Source organism: Trachurus japonicus, chromosome 13, assembly GCF_045865225.1.
Source record: "Trachurus japonicus isolate A0001 chromosome 13, Traja_1.0".
In the NCBI taxonomy this organism is placed as follows: Eukaryota; Metazoa; Chordata; class Actinopteri; order Carangiformes; family Carangidae; genus Trachurus; species Trachurus japonicus.
The window spans coordinates 20,899,072-20,912,349 of NC_140919.1; the positions used below are offsets into that span (position 1 = coordinate 20,899,072).

General features: G+C 41.8%; 1 protein-coding gene across 1 annotated transcript in view; it reads right to left on the reverse strand.

Annotated features, from left to right (window-relative positions):
• Window positions 1-13,278, reverse strand: part of si (sucrase-isomaltase) — a 75,933-nt gene that overhangs the window by 15,931 nt on the left and 46,724 nt on the right. The window contains exons 29-40 of the mRNA XM_085795328.1: window positions 11,958-12,054; window positions 11,216-11,328; window positions 10,772-10,897; window positions 9,089-9,217; window positions 8,799-8,915; window positions 8,576-8,638; window positions 7,618-7,734; window positions 7,423-7,513; window positions 7,151-7,289; window positions 6,195-6,328; window positions 5,981-6,015; window positions 5,241-5,357 (exon numbers count right to left, since the gene is read on the reverse strand). Of these exons, the coding sequence (XP_085651454.1) occupies window positions 5,241-5,357; window positions 5,981-6,015; window positions 6,195-6,328; window positions 7,151-7,289; window positions 7,423-7,513; window positions 7,618-7,734; window positions 8,576-8,638; window positions 8,799-8,915; window positions 9,089-9,217; window positions 10,772-10,897; window positions 11,216-11,328; window positions 11,958-12,054 (1,278 nt within the window). The remainder of the gene's footprint in view (window positions 1-5,240; window positions 5,358-5,980; window positions 6,016-6,194; window positions 6,329-7,150; window positions 7,290-7,422; window positions 7,514-7,617; window positions 7,735-8,575; window positions 8,639-8,798; window positions 8,916-9,088; window positions 9,218-10,771; window positions 10,898-11,215; window positions 11,329-11,957; window positions 12,055-13,278) is intronic.

Genomic DNA, 13,278 nt, shown 5'->3' on the forward strand with positions numbered 1-13,278 from the left:
AAAAGAATCAAAAGACGTAATCATAAAACTCATCACAGAGAGTAATAAAATGAAAGACATTTTCTTCCCTGGTGCAGTTTAGCTGGACCAGATTTGATAATAATTATTAACTGTAGCCTGGTGGTTACTAAGTACAGGCCTAACAGCACATGATTGAACACAGGACATTTCTATTATCTTATGACCTAAGGAGTTTACTGGATTATCATTTAATTTTCTGAGCAAATTCACAAGATCACAATTATCTGGAAACTCAGGAGTTCTTCTACCTGCTTCCATTTTCAGTCACCCTCCTTTTGCACCCTCATGCCTCACCATTGGATGTGTTCGCTGCTAAGTAATTATCATGCTAAGTTGTCTGTGTGTGTGTGTGTGTGTGTGTGTGTGTGTAAGAAAGAGACTGATGGAGACTGATCAAATGACTTTGAATGAATGCATATGACCTTGCGTTGCCTTACCAATTAGAAAAGAGTACGCATGCAGTCAAGGCACATGCAGCAGAGTTCTGCCTCCCAGCCTGAACCAGATAAGTCTAGACAAGGTATCGGGTTTCGAGGCCAGCTTCAGGCGGTTTTCGTTACTTTAAGCTTCAGGCTCAAGTCAGGTTCAGTTATTTTAAAAAGTAATTTAATAAGACATTCTTCTATTTTTCCCCCCTTGTTATCTGTTGTTGTGGGTATTAACAGGTCTTATACAGCAGGGGAAAATAGGTATTGAACGTCATGTCAACATTTTTCTCGGTAAATATATTTCTAATTGGGCTGTTGACATTAAATTTTAACCAGGTGTCGGTAACAACCCAACTAATCCAGGCATACAAAGGAACCAAAACATATATGTCCATAAATTAAGTAATGTGTAATAAAGTGAAATGACACAGGGAATAAGTATTGAACACATGAGAAAAAGGAGGTGCAAAAAGGAATGGGAAGATTTTGAGTGGGGGCCTGTTGTGATTCTTCCTAGCATAAGAATATCATCACGATATCAAAGAGGTTGGAGTTCAAAATGTTAGAGATCACATCTGACATGTATGCAGGAGCCTCTACTAATACAGAATGATTGATGATCAGCATGATGTCAGCTACGTGGCCATTATTTCACATTATCTCAGACCAAACCAATGAAACACTATAGAAAGCTTTCACAGAGAGTTACATCAATGGGCTTGATGCAACAGTTGCAGGCTAACTGATCAAGGCTCAAATATTATCACTGCTCCAGCTCCCTACTGGAACCTTGACTTCAAGGAACAGGAGATGTACCACAGGCATACTTTAAACACTGCTCAACTCTATCCCCAAAGTTGCTTGAGACACTTCGTGGGCAGATAACACACTAGTGAAATATGCGAAGGACGCAGGTCTGCTTTGACCTCCAACAAAAGGACAGACACTCAGTTTAACACTATATTTTTCACCTTGTGGTCAATAAAGGCCATCTACAGTACCCAGTTTGGTGAAAAGCCAGGATTTTTCTGTAACTTGAGACATCAATATTAGTCTGTCTATTGCTCTAGTTTTGCTGGGTGCTGGGAAACTGTGACAGACATTTTGCACCTTTATCGTCTGAATAATTAATCAATTAATTGAGAAAAAAAAAGATGTTTAAAACACCTTTTACTATTCAGTGAGTGACAGAAATCTTCCATGACTTGACTATCACTGTCTGCTGTGCCCTGAAGGTAGACCTTTTATCTGCGGAAAACCAGATGGAAGTGATGAAGAGGCGCGAGCGGAGGAGCGCTGAAGACTGAGGAGCAGACGGAGGATCTCTCTTATGAATGCACCTAATTCATGGCCACATTTATTGTGGCAAAAGGCCTTGTGAAGCTCGCTGATTGTAGACAGATATGTATGCGTGTGTGCACATACACGGGCAGCCTCAAGGAAAAATGAGGTTATCTGGCTGTGTCACCCCCTCTCATCTTTTCCCTCCTCTACTTGGTCTTTCTCTTCATTTATCTGTCTGGTAATCTACTCCCTCGGCCTGTCTCATAAACCTTTTTGAGTTTCTGTTTTGCGTTGCAGAGCCCACATCAGTAAAAGAAAATATATTTAGATGAACAATAATATGTCCCTTTGGGTGAATAATAATGTACATGACTCTGACGCTGCTGAAGCAGGCTTGGCGGAGAATATATATCTGGTTTAATTAATTTCGCATTGTTCTGATATGACTGTGGACACTGCAGTATATTGCTGGTGCAGTGAAATTATCTTGAGGTCAACACTGAAAGTTGTCTGAGGGCAAAGAGACACTAGGCGTGACGGAGCTCTGGGAATGACTCTGCAAAAGCTCTCCTCTCTCCCTCTCTCTCTCCACCGTCTCTGACCTTGTGTACCCTCCAGTCTGGTTTGTGGTGTTAATACTTTGTTGTCAAACGCCTTGTTAAGCAGGCTGGGGGTTACAGTCGCTAACTGTCTGGTGATTGGGGATTTTTATGTGGCTGACTGGGAAATTTTTTTTTTTTTTTTTTTTTACAGTAGCACACATGAGTAGATGACACTGATTCCATTTACTCCCATTTCTTTGTCCTGATTTGAGTATTTTTACTCCTTCCGTTAAACTGCCTCCTCTCTCACATTCCCTTTTCTGACTTGATCTCAGGTATACTGTTTATTCAGCTTCATCCCGGATCTCACACCCTTATCACCACCTAGTCTGGCCCTCATTTATCAAACTTGCACAGGATCTGGTGTAGATTCTGGTGTAAATATCAGTGTACGCCAAGTGTCACGTGTGATTTACTAAAAGTGTGTACGCTGCTGATTTCGGCGTAGAACCGGCGTGGTGGTGATAAATCCGGCGGCTGAAAACGAGCTTAATTTAAATGTCACGCCCCGATATATTCCTGCTTTAGAGGCGTCGCCCTGCCCCTTTTACGACATGGAGACACGGAAGACGGCCAAGAAGAGGGACTTTACTGACGTTACCGCGTTGAACAGGGAGAGGGTGGCAACATTAAATATATATATATCTGGACATTGATAGACTGATAGTTTTTGTGATTAAGCGTCATCCCGGTGGATGGAGGCTGCAGACGCACGTCAGGAAACCCAGCAATCTAATGAAATGCTCCTGCAGTTTACTAAACACAAGTGACTGAGGAGAAATCACAGGCATATTACTGCTGCGAACGCTGCTGCGAACGCTACAGGTCCCGGTGACGGGAAAAAAAAAAAAAAAACACTCCGCCGCGGAGATCAGCTGCACCTGGACAGGCAGCGGAGCACCCCCCCCCCCCGGCGGTGTCCGGTAGAGAGAGAGACTGAGGAGCCGTCCGGTCATGCTCTGGTGCTGCAGATGTTGGACGTTTGTGTGTGTGTGATCTACAATAACAGGTCTGTCTGTCATTGACTGTTTCTATTTACACAGCTGATTAACGAGCATCTGTCACGTCGTGGTTTTTAATTCATCTCAGTTGCTCAAAATAAAAGTCGAGTTAAATTTTCAACACGGACTTGGTTTTATCGTTTCTCTTTTTTTGGCTACTTTTTATCTTTTTATCAATATAAACAACAACAACATGTGGTCCACATCGCTGCGTTATTAGACTATGGTTTAATAATCATTCTGACACAGCAGCACTCGTTTCTGCATGTTCTACGCTGGTTCCAAATGTGCGTACACCTGGTCAGAGCTGGCGTGAGATTTGTGCGTACCGTACGCTCACGCTCAGATTAATAAATGCCGATCCTTGCGGTGAATTTGGTGTACACCCATTTTTTTGGTGTACGCAAGTTTCATAAATGAGGGCCAGTGTCACCACCATTTAACTTGCTAAATTATCATCTTGTTTCAAATGTATCCCTCATAATTTTTCCTCTTTCTCTGTCTCATCACTTATGAACTTCTCCCCCTCCTCCTCCCTCCTTTATCTGAAAATCCTTATCAGTATATTTCTTCTCAATACTTATATTCTTTCTCTCCTATTTGGTTTAAATACTTACACTGTTCTCTTACCAATTATCCTCCTCCTTTTTTTTTGTCTCTGACTTTATCTCTTCCTCTCAAACTGTCACTTGCCACCCTCTCCTGATCTGTGTGCGTGTGTGTATGTGTGGGCTTTTCCTGCCAATTTTCCCCATGTTTAAACACCCATTTGCAAGCCGTTATTAAATGATTGGAATCATGGTGTGTGTGTGTGTGTGTGTGTGTGTGTGTGGAGTGGAGTGGAGTTTAGGTGGTGTGCAGTGGTGCCCAGATCACCTTGAGAATTCAATTATATCTCCATTCCATGCCGTTAAAAAGCACAGGCACTGACACACACACACACACGGACAACTGTGTCCTGTCTAGTATTGCCGACTCCAGTACAGAGAAATTTCGCCCGGTGGGATCGATCTCCGGACGGGCGTTATTGGATTTCTCAGATGTGTTCCAACGCTCTTAAAGGTCACCGCTAGAATGAATGCCACGACACTACACCACCAAACAGGTCTATCTTTTGTGTGTGCATGTGTTTGTGTGTGTGTGAGTGTATGTCAGACACAGGTTAAGAGAGAGAGGGTGGGGGGGGGAGGGGGTGGAGAAAGCCACTTGGCTTGTTTTTGCTGCTAAATGTTTTTATTTTTAACTGTTTGGTACTTCCAGAGCACCAGAGCGCGGTGGATAAAGCAGAGTTGTGTTTTCTCAGTGAGACCCAGTCCGACCAGTCAAGGGCAGTGAAATCAGATCTCATGTCCTTTGAAAGCTTTCAGCCTCTGCCAAGTTCAGCTATTTGCTAGTAACATTTTTATGTTGAAGGACTTCCCACGATTCTAAAATTATCACTCTTTTCACAGGACCAACAAATAAATGAATAAAAAAAAAACAATTATTGTTAATTGTAAACCCCACATTGTGAATAATTATTCAGTGAAAATAAGTCTATTTACAATTATCTGGATTTTTCCTTTTATATTCTTCAGATTATGTGGTAGAGGAATAAATAGCCTTAAAAGTGCACACAACCAAAATAACACAACATAATAGCATGTAGTGTACAATCATGGTGTTCTCCTCGTGTGACTGGGCTTAAAAAGGGGGGCAGTGGTTATACAGTATTTACTGTGATGCGAGTTATCTCAGGGAAAACAAATCAGTGTTTTGTTATGTAAGGAGCTGGCCAGCAACATCAAGAAAAATCAAAATAAGAGCAAAAATAAGTATTTCACGGTGTGAAACTGAATTTAAGTGGGTTTTTGGCTCTGCACATCTCTATGGGAGAATTTTCCTCCCGCTCTGAATTCACTCACCGGGCTCCCCTTTCCGTTGTGGTTCCTTGAGTATGGATAGAAGGCACCCAGCTGCATCCAGCGAAGACACATCTCGTACTCAGCTGTATTAAAGAACCCACATATGTCTGCCCCGGTCTGAAAGAGATTGACAGACAAAGAGTCGAAGTTTATGTGTGTGTGAGAAAGGGAGATGGACAGAAATAAAAAACTGTGGGCACCAGGGTGCAGGTGTAACGACAGTGAGCACCCTCCAACCACAGGAATGGAGGTCACACCACTTTTGTTGCAAGCATCATGTTCTCAAAGCGTCCTTGAGTTTTGACACCGCTGAGGTGAGTGATGTTGCTGAGTGTCTGACCCTGTGGCTAAGCTGTGGGCTTGCAAATGATTTCCCATATAGGGATCAATAAAGGTGTCGTATTATAATTATTATTATTAGACACACTAAGGAGACCTAAGGGGACGGAAGGACGAATAGAGACAGAAATAAGACACAAGGAGGCAGAGGGAGCCGGGACAGAGACTACTCTTCTAATAATAAAATTTGTAGAGGTCACAACAGACGAGCACTCGGCTTCTCGTTGGGTTGGAATGGGGCTTGTAATGACATGCTGCACATTGTATCTTAAGATGTCCTTTGATCAAAGGGTCTAGCAAAACAAAATAACATCACTCAGGCTGTAATCTACTTAGAGAAGACAAGGTCACATCAATAAGATTATGCCTTGTCAAAACCAGGATCAGATGATGATACTTACGTAAGGGATGCCAAACAGACTGAACTCCATCATGCCTGCAGAACAAAAGAAAATGGGGAGCTGTGTCAAATTAAAAATGTATTTTTCTTTTCTATGTCTTCCACAGTTTGCAAACCAGAAGCATTGTCAATTTACAGTTCAGACAACTATCACTAAGAAGCAAAATCTAATCCAAAGAGCCTTTTTACAGTAGGTTTATATCGACTGTATTTACCTATAATGGATTTGTAAAGTTGGTCCCAGCTTGCATTGTTGTCTCCCAGCCAATGTCCAGACCATTTCCCACTGGAGGGGTAAGTGGACCTTGTCACCACGATGCCTCTTTTACCTGTGACACTCAGCAGGGCGCTGTACAGACAGAGAGAGAGATTACACATGGCTACACACACACACACACACACACACACACACACACAGAGCAGCAACAAGCAGGCCGTAAAAGTCTCTTACTGCTCTTAAACTACATTAATTTTCAAAGTGAATTAACCAATTCATTATGACTGTTAACCTCAACACAGTGCGAAAATGAAATCAGTCCTAAGATGAAGCACTGTGGTCCAGGGGCCAGTGGTACGTCCCCAAGCTCTACTGTGGCTAACTTTGCAATCTGGCCTCCCTGTGGAAGCAGAGAATTTGACCACGAGGACCAATGAAGTTTCACATTGGCGATTATTATCATAAAGATTTGATGAGACCATATTTCTGTGGATAGCTGCAGCTATCCACAGAAATATATCAGTTATGCACTCCCGTGGCTGCATTTTCCTCCTGAATGTGTTTGCAATGATAGCTCCTGCTTCGCCCTCCTCTCTGTTCTCTGCAGCTACAGTACATCTCTTCTGTGCTCGCAATGTTCAGGATAGTGATTGTTCAGATAATTTGAGTTCTTCCTAATGTTGTCTTGGCAAAACAAACCCATTTACTTAGGATCATGCCAACAAATATAGCCTGTTTTCTGTGTTTACAATATCAGAAAAATACATCAGGTTTGTCATCGGTGTTGGTTCATATGGATATTTATGTTTTTCACAATGCTGAGTAAAAAAAGAAGACATCTGCTCTCTTAGAGGCGAGTTATTTGTTTGTAAAGTACAGAATAATACCAAGCGCTGTAGAAGATTGCTTTCAAGAAAATATGAACCCATACATATTGAATACATATCCACTTACTCATAGGTGGGCTTGGTGTGGGACCAGCCGTAGAGACTGTGGACGTCGTAGTGTCTGACTTTCTTTCCGTCGCTGAGTATCTGCTCGCTGTTCATGCACAGAGTCTTATGGTTCAAGCCAAGATGCTGGGATTCCAAGGCTTTTGGGAGTGCACACAAACACATAAATCACACAGGTAGAATCCTTCACAGGTGCTGCATACGTCAGCGTCACAGCTCAATAACTTCAGTGCAGCATTTGGAAAAGACAAAATAGAGCTGTGTGTGTCTTACGTGGCATATACGGAGGGTTCTCTAGCAGTGGATTACCAAGGCAGTTCCCTCCAACTGTGCCGTGGACAAAACTGGCAGGCTCGTTCATGTCCTGCAGATGAAGACAGATGGTAGAATATGGAAATCAAAGGGAAGTAAGAAAGTGGAACACAAATAAGGTCACTGTATTAGGATGTTCTCTTTCAGGTCACTCACAATCCAGAGGCCGTCAAACTTCATGGTGTTGTTATAGAAATCCTGGATTTCTTGAAGCCACCACCTTGCTGTCGTGTCACGGAAGAAGTCGGGGAATGCGGCGTAAGACCTGTAAAGCTAGAAATGAGACAGTAAAATGATAAGGATTGGGGATGCACATTTTGAAAAATTTTTTTTCAGACCAATATTTAACACTCAGTAACTGATTAATAACCATTTACGGTAAGATTAAACTGGTGTAGCTATTGAGTGACTAGGCTTGTGCCAATGGGCAAACCAATCCCCTGTTGGCGATTGAGAGGAAGATTGACAGTGTTTTTTGTTCTTTCTCTTGCTGGTGATATAAAACACATACACACACGCACACTGCTACAGCTGTGCAGTGCCACATCCATTGTGATCTGGCTCAGCTGATCTGCACCCAGATGGAGGCTAGATTTATACATGCAAAGTGCAGTCAAACACCAGGCTAAAGAGAGAGGAACAGCAGAGCGCTCCTCTAAAAGCTCGTCAGTGCGAGCTGTGGGTGAACCGGCTGGACAGGTGATGCACACGCAGATGTCCGTTTGTCGTCTGACCTTTTTTCACAAGGACTTTTCTGCATAACTGGCACATACACCCAGTAACTTGTTGCTGTGAAATATGGCTGAAGGCACAAGGGGAAGTCTTCATGTGTTGACACGCCCCCATGAGTTGATTGACATAAATTGCTAATTTAAAAAGATTAATTAGTAAATAACTGACAGCATTAATCGGTCAAATTTCTCGGTCAGTTAACAGTCAAACGGTTAATCATGTGTATCCTTAATCAGGATATCAAATGCTGAAAACTGACAGATCTCCTGTATTTCCATTATCTCCCACCACATTTCCTGAATTATAACTTTGGGGGCAATCTCACATACTGTAAATCCAGAAACTAGGGACTATTATTACATGGAAATGAAAGAAAGCACACCTCTACTTGCGTGTCCCAGTCCAGAGATTCATCTACTGTGACGTTAGGGTAATCCGGCCAGACCTGCAAAAATAGAAGAAAAAGATGATTTCACATCATATCCTCACACACTCTACAAAAGTTATCACTGTGTCTGCAAGTTTCAGTCTCTTTTAATCACTGCATGATGATTTGATTGTTTTTTTTGTTCCACTTGTTTGTTTGGACTTCCATTCCTTCTTACCTTCCCCCACACAATTCCATCAGCAAGGTGTTCGGGCCATTTGATGAAGACATCTGCTGCTTCGCCTCTCACAAAGGCAGGGTAATAATCTGTCTCATTGCCTGATATGGCTGGATCCTAGGATTAAAGTGCACATATTTGTGTAATTAATAGTAGAGGATGGTTAGAAATGCAGTAATTTAACATAAATTGATGTCACTATATAATATTTACAGCAGCCCTATGGGTGCTGATGCGTAAGCCCCCAGTGCACATGTCTGTATTGGTAGTTTATGATAAAAAGTCATTACCAGAATGAAGATGAACCTCATGCCTTCTCCTCTCATGTGGTCAACCAGGGCAGGCAGCCCTTTAAACTCTGGGTCCAGGACAAAGTCCAGCTGACGATCCATGTAGTCGATGTCTGCATACTGCACATCCTGCACAAGACACCGGGTAAAAGTGAAGTTCAGATGGTTTTGTTTTGTTACACATATCAGAATGAGACAGGAATTTAAAACAGCCCATTGAATTGATTTCATATTTCCCATATTAAATTGCTGTCTATGTGCTCTGAGCTATAGAGTTACACGAAAAAAGCTTTTCCTCTTTTTTTTTCATTTTAGTCCTTGGATAACAGTTTTCTGCATTTTCAGCCCCCAGAACTTTACAGAGCTGGTACATTATGTGAATATAATACATGTATGGATGAATGAGTGAATGACTTAAAAAAATAAAGTACTTTTTTTTAACTACATAATTTTCTACAAAGATGTCAAATTTCTGCCAATAAATATGCAAATCTGGAAAGTGTGTCTTGACATATGGCATGCTACACATAAGAAGTCAGACTTTCATTTGCTTTTGGCTCTTATCTCTTCCAGTGAGAAAACAAAAACATGACAAAACGTGTGTGTGTCAGTCAGTTTAAGGCTGGTTAGTCTGGACAGTTAACTAATATGTAGGTATTCTGAGTAGCTGCATTTTCTGCCTCTTTCATTCCAGTTAATGATGCAGGATTCATTATGGCTGGCGTCCGCTCCTTGTAGGTTTGGGGCTTTGCGGAAGCATATTCTGGGGATCACTTGGGTATCGATGTAAATTCTTATGTACTGTTCCGCATGAAGAAGAGGATGCGACTCTGGCCTGTTTCCACACAGGACATCTTGCTACTGTTATACACAGTACATCTGCAGATTAATATTACTTTTTGTTTTTGTTACACACTTTGTTATCTATAGTGCATGGCAAAAAATGTTATTTAAATGTGAAACCCATATTTCACTGTCAGGGAGAGTTAGTGGTATTGGTACAAACCCAAAATGTCTATAGGGCCGAGAAACCTACCATGGAAAGTATTTGGAATACAATTAGAGGTCAGATTTCATTAGGTTTAAACTGGATGTTCCCAGTGTAATCCATGAAGCCAATGTCTCCATTTTGCTTCATCCCAATAACATTTATCTAATTTAGCTTTATGCACTTATTGTCCGCATGCTACACTGTATTGTACAAATATGGGCAGATACTGTGTTGCATTTAGCTCAGTCTATTCCAGTGAGTGCTCGTCTCTGCACCGTTCAACATACAAAAGGGAATTTGATTCAGATTGCATTTGTTCAGATGAGAGCAATGGGAATATTCCTTGTGCCATGGCACTGATTGAATGGAATGAGTGTCTTGGCTAAAATTTAATTGTATAAGATGTATGTGGGCAGTATCAGGTTTGTGTGTTACTGTATAGTGAATGATATTCGCAAAATTGTGACACATAGGGTTAGATATTTTCTATCAGGGATACATTTAAACAAATTAATCATTAAAAAACAGCTTTTAAAGCTCAATAGGAACAGACATTTATTTAAAAGCTGTTGTTTCATTCACTGACACCTAAATCTGACCTAAGATATCAACATACCTGCTGGAAATGAAGATTTTCTTGAATTCTTAAAACAATGATGTACAATATACAATAAGATAATAAAAGTACTTACATAGGGTATTCCCGCTGCTTTCATGTCTTTATATAGATCGGCTATCTCTTGGTCATTACTGTAACCATAGCGACAAAGCTGGAACCCAAGAGACCAATAGGCAGGTAGAACAGGTCGTCCAATCAGCTGTTAAGAAGAAAAACAAACAAGGAAGTCAAAACAGTTCATCACAGAAAAAGTTGTTTTGCAGGAAAACGGGACAATGTCCATGAAGTGTTTGTTTGAATTGTGTGTTTGTGTGTGTGTGTGTGTGTGTGTGTTTAGATTGGCTAAATGAGAGAGCGCAATGAAGCGAGGAACTCCCAGCTGCTGCAGTCCATCAACAGCGGCCCAGGGCCAGACACAAAACACACACACACATATAAACAGACACAGGCGCCAGAAACGCACACAAATGCGTTATATACACACACACAAACAAACCAGACTTCCACAAAGACTTACCGCAGTGTACTCTTGCACTACCATCTCAGGTGTAGGTCCCAGGACCATGTAGAAGTCCAAGATGCCTCCCACAGTTCGGTAGGTCAAAGCTGGAGTTGGCTGGAAAGTCACATCTGGACACAAAGCAAATACAACATATTTATGTCCCTTGAAATTTCATATAAAGCAGTACAGTACTGTACTATGAATTGCATACAGTATATACATGTTTCTCTAAAAATGTGCATTGATTTTTATATGAAGACAGTTGAGTAAGAGCAGATTGCAGAATAGATGACATATTGTTATTGTGGTGTAAAGTCGGTTGAGAAGGACATTGTTGGAGCAACTCAACTCTGTCTTGCAAAGGGAGAAATATTCACATTTACCAGTATGTGCACGTTTGTGTGTGTGTGTCATACATGACAATTCCTCTTTGTTTCTAGAGTGTGTATTGCTGTTCAGTATGCAAATATACACAAGTGCAGATGAGTAGAAAGTGCTCATTGCGCTGTGTTGGCCTTATATAAGACTCCCTGTCAAAGGACATGTGCTCAAAACATGGGAAATGGCCTCACTCATTAATACATAAATGTTCGCTGCATATGTAATTGAGTGTGATTATGTCTTTGTGTGTGTGTGTGTGTGTGTGTGTGTGTGTGTGTGTGTGTGTGTGAGGGTGGTTGCTTGCATTTGCATACGGTGTATGCACAAGTATGCGACAAGTATGTGTATGCGTGTCTGTGTGTGTCTCTTCTCTCACCCATGGCATTGCTGTTCAGCAGCAGCACACCATGTGCATCGGAGGTGGTCTCAAGGCCCATGTAGAAGGGATGCACTCCATAGCAATTCATCTTGTACTGTAGCACAGACGGAGTGAGAATCAAAGGGAAAAGGTGAACCGGATGAATGCTGGTTAAAGAATAAGCCTGTTGTGTGCTGTGTTTGTACAAATGTTGGCCTGTACGTCACTTTGTTTATTCATGAGCATTTTTCTTTAGAGGTGGCAATGTACTTCTCATTGTATTTATGAGTATAACACTGCTGCAGTAGGCTTGCTCCCAGCGCTGTAACCATTCAACAGCCTTCCCACAAGGAGGGAAAAATATTCCTATACCTATCCTGTATGCAAATGAATCTGCACAGGCTGAAACATTTATTTAAAAAAAAAAGACTCCCTGTGTCATTTACAGCACCCAGTAGTGCCACAAAACCCCCCAAATTTTAAACTTGGCTGGAAACTGGCCTGATTTTGTCAACAGAGAGCTACAGTAGGTGGTTATTTGGGGATTTGAGTTGCTAAAGGCTGCTATAACAAAATCAGGAAGTCCTAAATGTAGCATGCAGAGCATTAAAATTAATGACAAAACTAGAGCCTAGTGGTTGCCATACTCAACTTGGCAACTTATTAACGTAGCAGTGCTTTTGATGCTTTATAAAAGTTTATGGTTTACATCACCTGCCTAATCAATTTGCTTGTGCTGCCTAAAGGCACCCAGTCAGTGTTTTTTGTTTGTTTCCATTTCCTGTTACAGTTCATCACACGCAAATAAACACCCATCTGTTGATTTTCTGCATGCACATACATCACTGTGCTTCAGTAACTATTAACATGTGTAAGAATATATTGGCTCTAGTGGGAGCGGGTTGAGTTTCACAGTGTGGGCTGCTCCTGCTGTAACTACTGAGAGCGTCCCACTGTTGTCTTTAGCGTTCAGATGAGGATGGGACTAGACAGACGAGGTGATGAGGAACAGATAGAAAGGTGGCGTGGGACAGGAAATCTGCCACTTTCAGATGTCACCGTCCTGCGAGGAAAACTCATGGGCATGTCACACTCCATCAGCCTCCCGCACTTCTGGTGCATAAGAAGTTGTTAAACTGTAATATAATGGCTCTGAGGAGCGGCTCTGTCTCTGTGTCGTTTTGGTTTGGATACGTGCTTTTCTTGCTTGTGTATGTGTGTGTTTGTGCGTGTGTCCTTGTGACGCTGCTACATGTTGTGATGGCCTGACTCAGGGAAGAGAAAGGTCATCAGCTCTTCCAAGCACTTCTAACAGCGAGTGACAGCCAGTGACAGCGCT